Raw genomic sequence first — 19393 nt, forward strand, 5'->3', positions numbered from 1 at the left:
CTCAGTTTCCACAGACAGAATAGCTGAAAATAGCTGGGTTATGTGACCCAGCAGCCTTGACCTACCAATCATGGTCCGTGACACATTTCACAGCTTTAGAGCACAAATTATCCAAGATGTCTACACCCTTTGTCTTGGGCAAAGACAGATTCCTCCAGGCAGTAATTTCCTCATGGGATTTCAGGGATGACTAGGCAGACCCCACTGGACCGAGACCAGATGGCGCTTTTGGCGTGTAAGGACCCCCCACCCCCGCCCTGCATTGGCTTACTCATTGGCCTTGTACTTACAAATTCTACATCTGCTTCTGTTTATGCGGACTTGCCTCCATACCCCACTCCTTACCACACTGGCCCTCACTTCTGACCAGATCCCATGCGTATTCAGTGCAGTCAGGGCCCCAGTCTTTGAACGGATAGATTCCAGATTCCAGACTTCCTGATTAAAATCTCTGGAGGTCGGGTCTTATCATGAGTATCTCTGAGGCCCAGTCAGAATTGGTAACCACCAACTTAAACTGCAAACTACAGTTTAAAACTTGATTCTTTACTGTCTGTCTTTCTACTTGTCTCACGTGCATTCACCTATTGCCTCTGTAAGTCACTGTCAGGTCTATTGAAGGCATAGTGTCCTTTCCTCCTCTTGTAACTCAGAGGAAGTCACAACGCTGGTGCTCAGTAAGCATTCATTATATGTAAATCTTAGCTCTGTCGTCGACCTGCTGCAGCTACGTTGAGTTGCTCACCACCTTTCTTCCTCAGATTCAGTTTCCTCATCAGTAAAACAAGTTATCAGGTTTATTTCCCAGAATGGCTGAGTGAAAATGGTTTTGCAGACATTGAGTTCTCCATGGAAATGTGAAATCAGAATTACAAGTTTGGGGTATTAGTTGCCTTAGTAGGTCAATACCCACTTAACATTTAGGGTTGGTCAATGGCAAACTGAACTAGAGGAGTTGGCTGTTAGCACCCCTTCCTCACTTTCCCAGCCTGGTGTTGCCCTTCTGCTTCCCCCAGCACTCACATCCCTCCCGTGCCCTCATGGTACTGCCCATCTGGTCAGGCACTCTGAATAACCTAGGGTCTCCAGTTCCACTTTGAGCAACACTTTAGCATCAGCTTTTATTTTGCAGGGCTGGTCTGATTAAGTCAAACTCAACTGCTAACTAGTGATAATGGCAGTATGCACCACCCCCTTAACATAACATTTACCTTTTATTGGCATCCCCAGTTCCAGAGACCAATTGGTGAAAGTATTTTGAGCGAGGAAACCATTTGGGCACTAACACTTCTTAGACAGAAACCAGCCACTTTCCTGCTGAGAGGGAGCTATTGCTAAAATCCTGGGAAGTGTGAGGGCTTGATGTTAACACCTGCCCTGATCATGTGCACTTCTGTGCCCACCTTCTTTTTTTTAGTTTTTATTTTTTTTGGAGAAAGATGATGTAATGAGGGTGGAGAAGCATCCTGGCTTCATCTGAGCCTTGGTTTCCTTGACGTCACCTCCCCCCATCCTCTCTCCCTTTCCCTCTATCCTGAATCCAACATCAGCCTACATGAATTGTTGTTGTTGTTGCTGGGAAACTCTTGACCAAGGTCACGTATACATGCTAATTCATTAAGGCTTGTTGGCAGCATCTTATCCTGTTATGGTCGTGTTGTCAAGCTTACAGGGGTGAGTGAAAAGAACCGTTTTTGACCAAAAAAAAAAAAATGTTTCTGCTGCTGAAGGCTTCTGTTTTCATGAAGGATTCTTGTTAAGGTATCCTTCTCTGAGAGGTCCTTTTGCCAATGCACATTCCTTAGGGAGTTCTGGCCAGCCATAGTTTTTCCGGGATCTGAATAGCAAAGGATGGAGTTGAAATGAGATCTGCAGTCAAGCAGACAGACTTTAGAATGAATATGTATTCTGTTGGGGCCTGATTTCCCTGAGTAGAGCAGTTCCTAGCTGGAATGTGATTCTTGGCAGGTGGGGGGCAGGGAGGAGAGTTTTCCTAGGATAGTCAGCTCCATTCTGTGTCCTTTCGTGGCTTGAAAAGGACTAGACCCCAAGCAGCCTTAACTCAGAGTGTTCTCCTGGCCTGCTGTGGAAGAGTATCCCAGTATCCCAGTATTGGCTCTAAAACCAACTTTGTTCTGTTATATGGTTCATGCTGTTTAGAAAAGGGGGGCTGGCAGACCCTCTAGGTTAACATCCCAGAAACTTACCCAGAAGCATAACTTTAGAACCAAAGGATCTGATGTCAGGACAGCAAAAATGGGCCCCAGGATATTTTGCTAAATAGAACTCAGAAGCCAATAGGAAAGCTCGTCTTAGACAAATGAATGATATCAGAGGAATAAATGTGCTCTCAACCATCTGCCATGCAGATTGTCATCAAGTGATTGGATTGAGCTGTTACAGTTGTTCCCTTGCTAACACTTTTGGGTTTAATAGAGTACAGGCTACGTATAGGACACTGTCTATGAGTAAGAAATAGGGCTTGGCCACATAGCCACACTCTTCTTAGTTTTGTCAGTGAACCAAAGAGAGTTGTGACTACTTTATCTCATCACAAATTGAAAGTCTCTCAACTTATCATCCACTCGTTTAACAAATACTTCCGAGTTCCTTCTGTAGCTCAGGCACCATGCAAGACACCAGGGATACAGCAGCCACGGAGATGCAGGCTCTGGCTAAAACAGACACAGGGCCTACCTGTGCAGACTTTATGATCTGTTCGAGGCTAGTTCTTTATTGAGCCCTCAGCCAGACCTCAGGTCTTCTCTGTTCTTGAGGCTTTCCTCTGAAGCCGCCTTTAGTGTCTCAGCTGTGTAAAATCTGCTGCTGTGTAAAAAAAATTGCCCCAAAACTTAGTGGCATAAAACAAGCCATGTTGATTGTCTTACAGTTTCTTTGGTCGAGAATCTGGCATGGCTTAACTGGTCCTCTGCTTTGGGGCCTCTCAGAGACTGCAGTCAAGGTGTCAGTGGCCTGTAGTCACCTTAAGGCTCACCTGGGGAAAGCCCTGTTCCCAAGCTCATGCACTTGTTGGCAGGATTCAGCTCTTCTTGGGCTGTTGGACTGAGGACCTCAGTTCCCAGGTGACTCTTGGCCACAGGCCTCCTAGGTTCTTTGCCGCTTGGGCACTCTCCTCCCTGGCAGCTTGTGTTAATAAAGTGTGCCGGACAAGAAGGCCGAGTCTGATAGCAAGATGGGTTACAGAGGACTGTGACTTCCCATCACAGAGTGACATCCTTTGCTGTATTTTATTGTTGCTTAGAGTAAGTCACTAGCCCACACTCCCTCCCCAGGAAGGGGATTACACAAGGGCCTGAATACCAGAAGCTGCGGGTCACAGGGGCCACTCGAGAAGTCCACCTGCCGCGTCTGGTGTCTCGTCATTACCTTGTGCCAGCAAAGAGCTGCTGGGCTTAAAGCCTGAGGACACAGCAGCTGCTGGCCTCCTCCTACCCCCAGCCGACCTGGTCCGCCATTCCCAGCTCCTAGGCTGTATGAATTTTGTTGTCTGGCTGGGAATGGGCAGATCTACAGATCCTGACATGACTGACAGAGAATGAAGCCAAAGTGGTGGAAAAGGGAATCGGGGTGTGAGCCAGCACCAAGGTGAGGCGGGCGGCTGTGTCAGAGAAGGTTAGGGCTCAGAAGGGCCTGTGGAAATGGGAAAGAGGAAGGATTTTGTCCTGAAGGAACACGCACGACCACGTGGATTCTTAAGTAGAAGGATTTTAACTTTATTCTCAAGGGACTTCCAGAGCCCAAAGAATTTTCTGTAAAGAGTCCTTCATAAGCTAAGGCAGAGCTTTCAACCACTGTGCCAATGATCCAGCTGGATTTTGGAGACAGGGGCAACCTGGACCACCGGCTATGTTGCCTTCAACTCCGGCAGCTTCACTCGGGGCTCCAGACCCTCTCCAGGTGACCCCGCGTGCTGTCCCAATGCTGTCATCTCTCTGTACGCCATGACGCAAAAGGAGGTAGAGAGGCACCAAGTTAGGGGGTCTTGCGGTGCTGAGAGAACAGGCCTTGAGGCTGGCTGGCATCCTGGGGCCTTGACTTCTCCTTCAGCTGTGGGGTGTGGCACCTGTTCTTTATGCTCCCATCTCAACCGCTGCCTTGCTGTGTACGTGGCGGGAGCGGGGTGGGGGTGGGGGTGGGGTGCGGGTTGAGTCGCAGGTGTTATCCATTATGGATGAGGTCTGGAGAAGGCCGTGGTGAATAATTGAGCAGGTTTCAGGTGCAGATTGAACATTAAAAGGAAGGAAAGAATGAAGAGAGCCAGGGAAAGAATTCTGGATTCTGTTGCACAAACAGAACACTGTGTGTAGATGCTTTCTGTAACTTTCCAGAAGGTCTGTTTTCTTTGCAGTCTCTCTGGTGATTTTCAGTCTTATGTGTGATGGTGGTTCTCTGGTTAATAACTGAAAAAATGACAAGCTTTCCACAGCAGCAGTGAAGATTCTGATGGCTTCAGTCTGGCCTGAGTGGCTCATGAATCCAAACGAAAGCAATTTTTAAGAGTGATAATGGAGAAAATGGCCTCACACATGAGCCAGGGAGAGTTCAGTGGTAGGGGCTATTTAATGTGGACACTTGAGAGTCAACACCCAGAGGCTTTCTATCTTTTAACTAATTCATGGGAAGAAGACAGTGTCTTGAGAGATGCCCAGTGCTGTAAATTCAGAAGAAATACCTCCTGCACTGCCCACCATTTTGAAAAAGCTTCCTTGAATGGGGCTGACAGCCACAGGAATTGCATCAGACTGACCCAGATTATAGTAGGTACAATCTGGCTGCGTGCAGAGCGGTAAGAAACGCAAGAACAAGAGAGGAGGGACAGAGAAGCCCCGAGGACCCTCTCTCTCTGGTCTGGCCTGCAGAGTTGTCCACACACAGGAAACTGTCACTTAGATGGGTGGGTTTTCCAGCTGTGGATTGTTGAGGTCCTTTGCTTCTCTTTTTTCTACCTTTTGGCTCTATTACAATTCATCAGGTAGACTCAGGGAGAGAGACCTGTCAGCACGTCTCATGAAGAGTTAGGTGAGAAGGAAGGCCGAAGCCATCTGTTACAACGAGTGTCTTGAATGTTCTGTGCCTTTCACGTCTCGTGCACCCACGTGCTCCCCCATTGCCATGGCTGGTTGAGAGGTACGTTGGCTCTGGGAGGTCTCTCTGTTTCCTGTCGTCAGGCTTCAGAACTACCCTGCCCACCTCTGTTTCCATTAGTTCCCTCCAGCTCAGTTCCACTCATATTTGTCTTGACTTTTTCTGAGAACCACAGACCTGGTCCAGCTCTCAAACCCAGTTTGGGATTACCTATTGGTTTGGGTCAAACCATGCCGACCCTGGGGACAGCTTCTTTTTGTATTTGTGGATCTGGCTTGCCATTTCCCCTTATTCAGATTGCAGTGCAAGGATGTTAGAGCACAAGAATGTTCAGCAAGTGTGAAGAGGTAGGGAGGGTCCACTTGCAGCATCCTGTGCCCCCAGAGACCCAGGCCTCAGCTGGCCACATGCCCAGGTGCATTCTGACGCAGGTTTTAAGAGAGCCTCTTTTTCCCAATTCCCACTCCTTCCATCCACATGAGCTAAATGCTTTTTTCACAGGTTCTGTAAACGCAGCAGAGTTTATAGAGTGTGTGAAAGTTTCTGGTAGCACCTCAGAACCGAGTTTATTTTTCCCCAGAAATAGTAGGCATTGCTGCCAGAAGGAGTACGTCTGCCCCTTCTCAGAAACATCAGGTGATGATGCTACACCAGTGACGCACGGCTGCCGGGGACATGGGGCACCCAGGGGTTAGTTAATGCAGCTAGGTCAGACACCCTGGGATGTGGTCACGTCTCCTGTTACAAGTTGCATTATTGACTAGGGAACATCTAACACCACTAGAAACAATCCATCAGACACACACTGAGGTCAGGAGTTAGCCTCAGCTCACAAGTGGACACACAAGAGCTGGCCCTTCTACCCAAAGAACACCAGTAAAGATGGAGAATTTTTGGATGTACCAATTTGAGTGTCACGAAGACGAGGTAGGTGGATCCTCGGGCTTCAAAATTATGTTTGCTGCTTTGCTCTTGGTTTTCTTCTCCTAGTCCTGTCAGATTGTGCGTTCTCTGCATTTCCCTTGATAGTAGGAGTAAGTGGACAGAGCTGGAATAGGAATAGGACGGGAAGAAATGTAATCAGGTTTGCCTGTTGCTCCCAAGTCCAAGATGACCTGAAAAGAGAAAAGGCTGTTTGATCACTTAGAAAGATGTGCACTTTGCTTCCTCTCCAACAGCGTGGCATTGTTATTTGCTGTGAAAATGAGTTCCTTTGGGCACTGTAGCCTCTAATTCTTGGCCCTGTGTCGTGTCTTTTGCTTCCATGATGCTAATGAAACTGAATGGAGATTAGTGCCTTGCACATTAGGAACTGTTTTGCTAATAAATGAACTAATGGGCATAGTGAACCCTGTACAGTGCCTGGCACATAGTAATCCATCTGCAAATGGTAGCTATTATTGTTCTTAGCAGATAATGTGTTATTACAGCAAATAGTATGCTCTTAGCTGCATCTCTCAATACAAACTAATAGTCACTTTGGTTTTCCTCTCACCGTTCAATGTGGCCTGAGGAAGCCAGTGTAGGAGAACCATCAGGGAATATGGACCTAGATGGAGACATGAATAGCAGGCTTCCTCCATAAATGAGTCCATCACAAGTTGTAATACCTTTCCAATAAATACAGTGAGGCTATTTTTGGGAAAAAATAACATCGGTTTATAGATCAACTTTATCAGATAAGTTATCCCACCTTGCAGGGATGACTCTAGTTAATAGTTAACTAGTCAGTTTTGTGGATTTTTTTTTCTTTTTTGCCTTTAAGAACATGGTTTCAGAAGCTTGGAGCCCTTTAGATGGTGATAAAATGAGTGATCTGTGTGGTCCCCCCAAGATGAAAGCAGCCTCTATCTGAGGAGATTGCTGCAGTGCAAGGTTCTCTCCGAGCTACGAGGTGGGCCGGAACTTCACACTACAGCCTTGCCATGGGTTTAACAGACTTGGAGATGGGAATGGGAGCATTTTCCCTGTGGGAAAAGAGGATGGAAATAGAATATTCTGACAGTTATCTCAAAATGTTCCATTGGTATTAATTGAATCCATTATAAATGTGTATATAAAACACTTCATTAGGCCCAGGCTATTATCATTTTAATGACATAATTATGCCCCTACAATGCCTATGCTAACTTTCCTGCTTCACCACATTAAGGAAATACAAACGTGCATTGATAATATAGTTTGAATTGAGAGTGAATAATTATGGGTTTCTTCAGCAGTTTCAATTTTCAGAAGCACAAACATATCTTGGAGCAAGGAGAAACTAATCATATATTTGTTTTTTTTAAATAATTGTAACATGGAGTAGGTTAATTTAAAACACCTTAGATCAGTGAGGAAAGCAATGTACATTTACTTGAGAAAAAGGATTATGCTGTTTAAACCAATATGCACAGTGAAAAAGCTGTGTGAGGACACAGGAAGCACAGAAGCTCCATACAGCCCCCAAAATGGAAGTTTCCCAGGAAAACTAGAGCATGTACTGTGGCCTGCCCTGAGTAATGCCCCCACCTTTGAAAGTCCATATAGAAAAGGGAATGGAACCAGAATGTTCAGGCTGGACAGGACTTGAATGACCAAATGCTTGATTACGGTCTATGAAATACCACCCCTGAGCACACTTGTTCCTGCTGTGTCTGCAAGACTACTCTAATCATCTGAGGGTGCAGACGTGTAAGCAGAATCTGTCGAAGAAGGGAGACAGACCGTGATCAAGAATTAGTAAAGGTGAGGCATCACCTCACACCAGTCGGAATGGCCATCATCAGAAAGTCCACAGACAACAAATGCTGGAGAGGGTGTGGAGAAAAGGAAACCCTCCTACACTGTTGGTGGTAATGTAAATTGATACAGCCACTATGGAGAACAGTATGGAGGTTCCTTAGAAAACTTAAAATACATCGACCATATGACCCAGCAATCCCACTACTGGGCATATACCCTGAGAAAACCATAATTCAAAAAGAGTCATGTACCACAATGTTCATTGCAGCTCTATTTACAATAGCCAGGACACAGAAGCAACCTAGGTGTCCATCAAGACATGAATGGATAAAGAAGATGTGGCACGTATATACAATGGAATATTACTCAGCCATAAAAAGAAACGAAATTGAGTTATCTGTAGTGAGGTGGATGGACCTATAGTCTGTCATATATAGTGAAGTAAGTCAGAAAGAGAAAAACAAATACCATATGCTAACACATGTATATGGAATCTAAAAAAAAAAAAAAACTGGTTATGAAGAACCTAGGGTCAGGACAGGAATAAAGACACAGACGTAGAGAATGGACTTAAGGACATGGGGAGGGGGAAGAGTAAGCTGGGACAAAGTGAGAGGGTGGCATGGATATATATACACTACCAAATGTAAAATAGGTAGCTAGTGGGAAGCAGCCACATAGCACAGGGAGATCAGCTCAGTGCTTTGTGACCACCTAGAGGGGTGGGATAGGGAGGGTGGGAGGGAGATGCAAGAGGGAGGGGATATGGGGATATATGTATGTGTTTAGATGATTCACTTTGTTATACAGCAGAAACTAACACAACATTGTAAAGCAATTATACTCCAATAAAGATGTTAAAAATAAAATAAAATCAGCCTTAAAAAAAAAGAGTAAAGAGCAGACATAGAGAACAGACTTGTGGCTGATGAGGGGTAGGAGGGTGGGGAGAGGGATGAATTGGAGTTTGGGATTAGCAGATGCAAACTTATGTATAGGATGGACAAATAACAAACTCTTACTGTATAGCACGGGGAACTGTATTCAATATCCTGTGATAAATGATAATGGGAAAAAATATGAAAAAGAATTATATATGTATAACTGAATCACTTTGCTGTACAGCAGAAATTAACACAGCATTGTAAATCAACTGTACTTCAGTAAAATTAAAAACAAATATGGACGAGAACCCTAGCTATATGTGGGTACAAACTTCCACATGAGCACATAAGTGCAATGCTGCATGTGTCCAGAACCTACTGTGGATATAAACCTGTTTCCTTTTTGTGTGTCCTTTTTCCTCTGATACTAGAGGATTGGTGTTCATGCATCCTTCCATGTATTCAACACACTTACTGAACTCCTGTTGTATATTTCATGGGGAATCCTGTATTAAGCACTTGAAGAAGAAAATGTAAATTAATCATAAATCCTGCCTTCATGGTGCTTATTAAAATATTGTAATTAAAATATTATTCAATAGCATTAGAATTTTATAAAATATAAGGGAGAAAGTGATGCACCGTAAGAATGGCACAGATAAAATACAAGCAGCTCTCATAGGAGAGGGATTCCTTTCACCTAAGAGAATTGGAAAGACTTCATGAAAGAGTTAACATTTGAAATGGGCCTTTGGTGTGTTGTGGACATGTGGAGTTCAGACAAGAGCATCAGCAAAGGCTCTGAGCAGAAACTCACAGGTTATATACAGGGAACAGAAAGGAGTTCAGTTTGGCTTGACGACAGAGAATAGGAACTGGAAGGGTAGAAAATGGTAAAGAAATTAAGGCCAATCCTTGGATTCCTTGAGTGCCAAGGTAAAGAGTCTAAGATTTATTCTTTAAGCAAAAAGGAACCACTAAAGTTTTTGAATTGAGGAGTGAATTGCTCAGAGCTTGTTAAAACTGTCTTTAAAAATGAGAGTAAATAGGTGCTTAGTGAGAAGCCTCTGGATGTCTTAGTTTGGGCTGCTGTAACAAGATACCGTAGACCCAGTGACTTAAACAACAGAAATTTATTCCCCACAGTTCTGGAGTCTGGGAAGTCTGAGATCAGGGTACCAGCATGGTCAGCTTCTGGTGAGGGTTCTCTTCCTGGTTTGCAGATGGCTGTCGTCTTGCTGTGTCCTCACAGGGTGGAGAGCAGGGAAAGAGGAAGCACGTTCTCTTGTCTCTCTTATAAAGGCACTAATCACTTTCATGAGGGCCCCACCCTCATGACCTAATTAACTCCCAGAGGCCTCACCTCCTAATACCATCCCACTGGGGGCTAGGGTTTCAACATATATGTTTGAGGGAGACACAGTCTGTAACACTGGTGAAGAAGGGTCATGAGTTCTTAGTGTTTGGGTCACATGTAGTATGTCGACTGCTTGGTGACCTTAAAAATAAACTTATTCTCAGGTTCTGTGAGTTGCTCCACATCTAGCCTTCGTTGCAGTGAAATTTTCCTTTGGAGGGAATGTGTACTTGGATCCACGGGTACTGAGACTCGTTAAACTCGGCTAGAGCTGGCTGGGGTCTTTCACCAGGTGTCCTAAACAGTGGAGTATCTCGGTGTGTCATGGTTATACATAAGCTGTGTTCTCAACTAACACTAGAGCAATGCATATGCACACGATTCTGTTTTGTAAATCGATCACCATAATAGCATCAAGCTCAGCCCTCATATTCCTCATATTCCGACCTTGAATGGGAGACTGTGGGCATGTCAGAAATTGCATACAGCCATCGTGTATACCCCCCAACCATAGCCAGTAATGAGCTATTCTTGCCAGTATACAAGTAAGAGTCTTGGGGCTTATAAATTAACTTAAAATCTTTGTGGTATGATTTTTATAGAGCCTTCTGTGTGCTTTTTAATTTTATTCATGAATAAAATGTTAATAAGGAAGGAAACGAGATGAAGAAAACATCCCAGTGGGTATGTCTTGTCCTTGTGAACACTCTCCCATAGGGGTGAAATCACTTTTGTTACTGTTGGGATCTTAAAAGACTTATTAAATATTGATCGAGTGCATTGTGTGTGCCCAGGCACTGAGCTGACCCTCTGTGTGCTTTGTCACCAATTAATCCTCACCTCAATCCCGAGAGGCAGGTAATTACTGTTTTCCTCAATTGTCAGGAGAATCAGAGAGGTTGGGAACCTGCTCAGGGCCTCAGCTGTGAGTGGTAAAGCCAGAATTCACACTCAGCTCGCCAGATGCTAGGGCTTGAGCAGTTACAGTTAACCCCTTCGGTATCCTGAAACCTCAGCTGCAATTTTACTTGTTCTGCCACAATACAAAATAAAACGCCCATCTTTTTCAAAGGAGAAATGTTAACTTGTGTTCCCTGTAATCACCTATACTTTTGAAAATAGACCCTAATATTGGAAAGCCAGGTCATGATGGCTTTGAAGACTAGACACAGTGTCTTAGCAATTGATTTTTTTTTTTTTTTTTTTTTTTTTTTTGGCGGTACGCGGGCCTCTCACTGTTGTGGCCTTTCCCGTTGTGGAGCACAGGCTATGGACGTGCAGGCTCAGCGGCCATGGCTCACGGGCCCAGCTGCTCCGCGGCATGTGGGATCTTCCCGGACCGGGGCACGAACCCGTGTCCCCTGCATCGGCAGGCAGACTCTCAAGCACTGCTTTTTTTTACTTCTGCCAACCAACAGGCTTTGTTCAGGGCCTTCCAAGTACCAGACACTGTGGCAGGAAAGGCTGTGTCTTCTCCACTGGAAGCCTTCTTTGACCCAGATGGTCTCTCCTCCCTCCTGCTCTTGACTCTTATGGCAGCTGTCATGTCACATTTTAACCACCAGAGGAGAGGGAGGGGTGTCCCAAAGGATCCCTATGTAAGTGTACCTTCAAAGGCCTACTTAAAATTAATTCACTTACAACAAAGACCAAAGTTTCAAGTAAGAATGGGGAGAAAGGGATTTGATTAGAACTTTACCTTGAAAGACAGTACTAAAAAATTACAAACATAAGCTTAGTTTATCTTTTGACTAACAACATGTAGGTTATAATTTCATCTATATGTGAATTCTTAGAGAAGAAGTATTTTGTCATTTATTGTATTGAAGTATAGTTGATTTACAATGTTCTGTTAATTTCTGCTGCACTGAAAAGTGATTTTTATGCATATATATTCTTTTTCATATCCTCTTCCATTATGGTTTATTACAGGATATTGAATATAGGTTCCCTGTCCCTGATCCCAGTCGGACCTTGTTGTTTGTCCATCCTATATATAATAGTTTGCATCTGCTAATCCCAAACTCCCAGTCCATCTCTCCCTCCCTCTCTCTCCCTCTTGGCAACCACAAATCTGTTTTCTACGTCGGTAAGTCTGTTTCTGTTTTGTAGATAAGTTCACTTGTGTCATATTTTACATTCCGCATATGTGATCTCATATGATATTTATCTTTATCTTTCTGACTTACTTCACTTAGCATGATCATCTCTAGGTCCATCCATGTTACTGCAAATGGCATTATTTCATTCTTTTTTGTGGCTGAGTAGTATTCCACATACATGGAATTGTATGGTACATACCACATATATGTACCACATCTTCTTTATCCATTTATCTGTCAGTGGACATTCAGGTTGTTTCCATGTCTTGGCTATGGTGAATATTGCTGCTATGAACATAGGGGTGCATGTATCTTTTTGAATTATAGTTTTGTCTGGATATATGCCCAGGAGTGGGATTGCTGGATCATATGGTAACTCTATTTTTATTTTTTTAAGGAACCTCCATACTGTTTTCCATGGTGACTGCACCAATTGACATTCCCACAAACAGTGTAGGAGGGTTCCCTTTTCTCCACATCCTCTTCAGCATTTGTTATTTGTAGAGTTTTTAATGATGGTGGTACCTCACAGTAGTTCTGATTTGCATTTCTCTAATAATTAGCGATGATGAGCATCTTTTCATGTGCCTCTTGGCCATCTGTATGTCTTCTTTGGAGAAATGTCTATTTAGATCTGCCCATTTTTCAGTTGGGTTGTTTGTTTTTTTGTCATTGAGTTGTATGAGCTTAGAAGAGAAGTATTTACTTGGGGAGTTGTAATTTTTCTCGAAAAAAATCCTTGAATCGTACAATAGAAGAACTGCCTTCAGTTCACACATGACTTGCACAGCATGATCAGAAACAGTCCTTTCAATCATAAAGAGGACCATTTCAGCAGAAATATTTAAAGACTGTTTTGCCAAGGGCCTCTCTTTATTATCAGATGTTCAGATCATGCTCTTTTAAAGCACCTCTAACATTGTCATCCTTCCATTTTTCTCTTAATTGTTAACTGGTGTAACTCCACCAACTTTTCAATGGTCCATAGTGGGTCTGAGCAGTTCTCCAACTTTGCCACCTTCAACTTTCTGAGATTCTGCTTTTTCTTTATTTATTTTTGCAGTATTTGCACTTCTACTCTGCAGTGCAGTTGCTGTTTTGTTTTGATTTTGCCTAGAAATGCCAGATGGTCCCAACAGTCAACAGAGACCAGCTGACAAAGACATGGACCAGGTAGATGCTAGTGTTTTGGAGGGAGGCTGTTAAGGTGGACACCAACCTTGCGAGTAGTCGGCTCCATAGTGGCTGTTTTTATGTTATGGTGACTTTTATTTTTCTCAGGGACTCAGAGACATTGCTGCGGAGGACACACTGCGTTTGTTTGTGGGTCTGTCTGCCCTGCTAGATCAGGAGCTCCTTGGGCACAGTCAGGGATTTGGGCTCCCCAGACACTGTCTGTACTTCATGTTAAATAAATGAGTGAATGGCCCAGGTCAGACTCACTTTTTTGTGTCTTTTGACTGGAATTCCTCCAAAAGTCTTTCAAGATCCCTGTACACGTCTCCAGATCACAGCTTTACTCTCAGTCCTGCCTCAGTCCTTAGGCCTTTCTGAAAAGAACGCTGCCCGTTTGGAAAGAGCCAGGGGCCCTTTACCCATGGTTTTGGGGTGTTCCTATTACCATCCTGTCAACTTTTCTGGGTGGTAATCTTCTCTTCATGCTGATGTCCAAGGATGAAAGAGGATTAAGGGAAAGGGAAGAGCAAACCCCTCAACCCTCTAGATTTTCCACCTTAATTCAGGAAATAGTTATTAAAGTGCCTACATTGTGCTTCTTCCATGAGGACAGTAGGCCAGTGGCTCACAAAGAAAATACCTCTGGGCAGAGAGTAGGCAGTTTGTCACCAAGTGGGGCTCCGGTGACTCGTCCCTGCCCTTCAGCTCCTCTCTCCCTTCCCTGCAGAGCTGTGCTTCCCTCCCTGCCTCTGTTTCTAGTACCTTCCACCTCTTCCCTATCCCATCCCATCCTGCTGCATGAATACCATCCCGTTTTCAGGATTCAACTGAAGCAATTCCTTCCCAATATAGCATTGCTGATAGACACCCCTCCCCTTCTGCAGAGAGACACCCTCCCAACCCTGTGTCTTTATGTATGGATTCATATCCTAGCCACCTGGCACGACGCTGACTTTACGTGTCTCCTCCCACTACCTGGAAAGGAGTGGGGGACAGAACCACAACATCGTTTTCCTCTTTGTTTCCCTGGCCCAGTGCTAGGAACACAAGGAGGCACTGAAATGTCTGTTGCAGGAATAAATTAATAGTAATTATTTGTGCACTGTTTTTTTCCCCTTCGTGCATAGCCTGAAAATTCCAGGAACTGTTTGTCTCTCACCTCTACCGCCAGCCGTTAGTTTGCCCCAAGGAGATGTCCAGTTGGAATGAAAATGAATGATTGGCTTTCCCTTGGGATGCTATTGCATCCTTAGGCGTAAGATCGGGACTGTCCATCTCTTGTCCTGGCATTGAAGAGCCTAAGTCTTAAGACTGACAGCTCTGCTTTGTGGAACCCCAGAGCTGTGGGAAATCTGCTGGAACATAATTTGCAGAAGACATATTGTTGAGCTTAAGGAGACCTCCTGTAATTACCAACACAGGGAATTGTTGAGTCATCTTTGAACACTACCTCCCTAGAGACACCCTGTGTGGCACTTACCTTTGTGAATTTCCAAGCCCACATTTGCTTCCCACCCTTGGTCTCATTTGCCTAAAACTGAATATCTGTTCAGTAACCCAGAAGGCTTGAGACTCCAGACAGAAATGTGTAATGATAGTTTTTATTTTTTGCATCATTTTGTTGGTTAAATTTTGCCTCCAGTACATCTTTGAAATATAAAAAGTATTATCCAATTTCCGGTTTTCTCTCCACTCTTGAGCATATAACAAGGCAGAAGTTGAATTGATGTTAACACCCTTGTTTGGACTCCATGGAGCCTGTGTCTGCTCTGAAGATGTTTGTCCACCTTGACTTTGTCAGCAATGGTGTGGTGGGTAGTGGGCTTCCACCAGGTAGGGTACTCTCTTGTTTGGGGACAGTTTTTGCTTTAAAGGAGCTTAGCTGGAGCTAAGGTCTGAGTCTTCACAGGCAAAGGCCACTTCTCTAGTTCAAAATGCAGATGTAACATTCTACACATAACAGCGTAGAGGTCTTATATCAGAAAGAGGCTTACCACTGATCACTAAAAAAATGCAAGAGAGTAGTGGCTGACTGCTTTCTGTACGAGTTGGAAAACATGGTAAGGCTGGACACCTCACTGACATCAGTTATTCAGTAAATGTTTACTGGGTGCCTACTGTTTATAAGACACAAGGCTAGGAACTTGGATTATAAAGATGAATAAGACAAGAGCCCTCCGGAGAGTTCTTGGGAGAGGGGAGGCAGACACATAAACAGATAATTACAAAACCCGAAACATGCCATCAGGGGAGAATGGTACCTTGAATAGAGTCTGAGAAAGCTTCAGCAAGATGAGTGCTTTCGAAGGAGAGAATGAGGGAGAACTCTCTGGGTGGAGGTCAGTAACGGCACATGCAAACAGAAGGAAGCACAAGGGGCCTTATTTGCATGCAGAAGGCTGGGGCATGAGTGTCTGAGGGGAAGCGCCGCCTGATAAAGGCTGGTGTGGGTCCCCTGAGAACCTCGGTGAGAGCAGTGCCCACCAAAGTCACATTTGTGCCTCTTCTCCAGTGTCCCATGGTGGACGCCTGGGACTGGTCATCGAGCCTTACTGTGGGGTCTGACCTGCCTCTTCTGCATCCCAGCCTGCTCTCCAGATAATCTGTCTTCTCACATCATCTGGCGATGACCTGGTGCTCACAACATCTCAAAGACTCCATTTTCAGAAGATTTGCCACAGAAAATAATTAGAGAAATAGGCACTGTGGGATACTTTGGGAGCATTTATTTTTTTCAACGAAGGTGATATACATGGCTCTCAAACCAAGCAATTAAAGAAAAAGCAGCTGCTCTAGCTTCCCCAGGGACTAGACCTTTAAAATTTTTGTGACAGAGAAAATTACTTGGGGAAAAATAGACATAAATGTCCAAGGAAGCTCTTCAAGTTTGAAAAACTGGGAAAATTTAAAGGCATTAAATTATCATGAAAACTTGACTACATTAATTTTGAGTAGGCCAGACACAGAGCTAACTCAGCAAGTCCCCACCAACTCTCTTGGGTGCCGAATGAAAAATTCTGTGTGTTCTTTTTAAAGGCACACGGGGCACCTTTCTTGTGTCCAGGGACCGTGGGGCTTGGGTACTTCGTGTCTGATGTTACCCTAATGCTCATCCTCTTGACTTAACTGCGGAGCAGCTGATTTCTGCATGTGAGTGTTAAAGAGACTCATTGGTCCTCACCTCCCTGCTCAGGATCAGGTATATCGGCTCATGGGAAACAAATCCAGGCTTCACAGCAATAGACTGGGGTGGTACCACATCTGTGTGCATAATACTGCATTTCACCATATCATGCTTCAGTTCATTTGGTGTTTCCTGTCATTAAGACTCTTTGGAAAGGATTTATTGTTTTTATGATTTCACACAATGCTTGCTGGGGCCCCCCTTGTATGTGAACGTGCCCCCTCCCTTCCTGAGCACCATTGCTCTGTGGGACATTCTCCCTTCCCACGCAGAGGTGTATTACTGATGTCTCTGTGCCTCCGCTTCCCCGTGAGGTTCAGTCTCCAGAGGTCAGAAGCAGGTTCTAGCTATTGCTCGTGTGATTTTGCTTTCTTTACCCAGAACATACCTCTCCTCACTCACAGCCCCACGCTTCCTCAGAGAATAGGTCCTTGACTGGGTTCGGTTTTATGCCTTCTATCAAACATCACCAACAGACTGTGAAGCTGCATGTTCTTCCTCTCAGAGGACCATGGCTACAGAATTCGTAAGCATCCCTGTGGCTCACCTGAAGGTTCTCTTCATCCCCCCAGATTTCAGGAGCGTGCAGAATTGTTTGGGAATCAGCTGGGGAGGGTTTTCAGCGCCTGCACTATTCCCATCCCTGTGCTTGTTTTCTTTCTTTGGTCATTCAGTCAGCAGGGCTTAAAGGGCGCTGGCCTGGAGCTTCAAATCCATTCAAGCAGGACCTGCACAGGGAGCCTGAGCCCATCACCAGGTTGGGGACTATGCTTTCCAAACCTTTTCTGTGCCTTATTTTTAAACATACCATTTCACAAAGAATTTTTTAACTCTTCTAAGAGTATCAAGGTAATGTTTTTTGGATGCCGAAATATCTCTGTGTTTTCAGTGGCCTCTGGATTATATCAGACAGAATATTTCACAGGGGGTGTGGTTTCCAGTCATCAGAATCAGTCCCAGCTGCCTCTTTAAAAATTCATGTTTTAATTTTTCCCTTTCCTTTCAGGTAATCTTGGGCAGGTGATTTTATAAGACATTTAGCACCCAAAGTCTTTTGTTTCCCTCAGTAAGAAAAATGTTTTAAAAACGGAAACATTTGAGTATCACTATTAGCTTTACTCATCTAGGGCTTTAAGTTTGATATTCAGCTTTCGCGATGCTTGAACCCTTGGCCTAAGGTGGGGGGCCGGGTGAGGCTGAACTGTAAGAGCTCCTTTGGAAACAGGGCAGGAATCTAACGAAAGCTCCACAAATCCAAGCCTTCTATGTACATTTGGCAGTTCCTTTCCAAGAAAGTTTTCTCACTGCTGAAATGTGCTTCAGATATGTGCACCTCTGTGTCCCCCAGGGCTGGGCGGTTCACCCAGTCCCTCACTCTGTGATGCTCACTGTGATTTCCTCTGCTGTCTGTGTTCCAGTCCCCGTCTCCTGGCAGTTCCTCACCCCTGGGTGCAGAGTCTTCGAGCACACCCCTTCATCCCAGTGACCCCACGGAAGCCTCCACAAATAAAGAGGTAGGGTACCATTTTGTTTCAAAAGCCATCAGCCCGTTCTGTCTTATTCCGTTTCTGGTTTATGCTTTCTCCAGCCTGCCACAGAGCTGCTGACCCAGATTACCCTGCGGAGAAAAATTCTGATCTCTCCAGCGTGGAATTCGGTGATAAAGCCATGCCATCCAATTTGACAGCCGCTAGCCACAGGTGTCTATTTTAATTCATAAATAAAATGAAAAAGTCACCTCCTCAGGCACACTAGCCACATTTCAAGGGCTCGGCAGCCACACTTGACTAGTGGCTATTGTACTGGAAGCGGAGATTACTGAACATTGCCATGATGGCAGAAGGTTCTCTTGGACGTGGGACATCAAAAGCTCTGTTTAGCAGCATCCTTCCTAGAGGTGAGCCTCTAGGTGAGCCTCAGTGCTATGGCATTACAGTTGCTCTGTGGTTTGGGAAATGGGCTGGTTTCTTAAATACTAATTTATTTCAGGCCCAAGTGAAATATCTTTCATGACAACAGGATGACTGCTTGTCCTGGCTTACCTGGGGTGGTCCTGGTTCACACCTGTTGTCCAAGCAGTACACCTGGTGAGCACCCCGTCTCACGTTTGAAAGCAGCAGTGCTGTCCAGGAGAACTTTCTGTGATGCAGGGAATGTTTTACTTCTGGACTGTCCCATATGGTAGACACTATGACGTGTGCCTAGCAAGCCCTTGAGGTGTGGCTAGTGGCACTGGGGAAATGAATTTTGCATTTTATTCCATTTAAATTAACTTAAATAGCTGTGTGTGGCTAGGGGCTGCTGGACAGTGCAGCCTTAAAGTGTCTCTTTGGACAGCAAATCGTATGGTCACCCTACTGATGGAGGCCATGCTGAGCACTGGCAGAGAATATTGAAGAGAGAAGATGCTGCTTTGCTCCCACTAAGGGTTCTGGGGCTAGAAACGGGCAGGTGTTTTTCCCCTGAGAGGGAGCCATTGCTCTCTCCAGCACCTGTTGTCCTTTGACACCTGACTAACTGCTACCCTCACCTACTTATGAACTAGCAACAGGTAAACACTGGCGTGCACCATCATCTGTGTGTGGGCTCAGCTCATTCTAAATATAGATGCTGCCTAATCAACACTGAGGACAGGCGTTAAAGAGCTAAACCACATAATGAATGATTGTCTCATTTTTCCTTCCTTTTGCTAATAATTTTCCATTAAATTCAATGGAAGAAAGTGACCTCCATTTTAACCTGAGTGGCAGATCGCTTCTAAAAGGAGTCTTAGTTAAAATTTACCCTTAAAATATCATTGAATTCACATACGTTTGCCATTAAATATTCATGCAGGGGAGAAGTATTTTTTTCATTAATC

At 44.6% G+C, this 19393-nt stretch overlaps 1 protein-coding gene across 1 annotated transcript in view; it reads left to right on the plus strand.

Annotated features, from left to right (window-relative positions):
* APBA1 (amyloid beta precursor protein binding family A member 1) overlaps positions 1 to 19393 on the plus strand; it is a gene marked incomplete at its 5' end in the record, with an annotated part of 77932 nt that overhangs the window by 21947 nt on the left and 36592 nt on the right. The window contains one exon of the mRNA XM_082843119.1: positions 17952 to 18047. Coding sequence (XP_082699245.1) covers positions 17952 to 18047 — 96 coding nt within the window. The remainder of the gene's footprint in view (positions 1 to 17951; positions 18048 to 19393) is intronic.

The sequence above is a fragment of the Leucopleurus acutus genome (genome assembly GCF_964270905.1).
Source record: "Leucopleurus acutus genome assembly, chromosome: 7".
Classification (NCBI taxonomy): domain Eukaryota; kingdom Metazoa; phylum Chordata; class Mammalia; order Artiodactyla; family Delphinidae; genus Leucopleurus; species Leucopleurus acutus.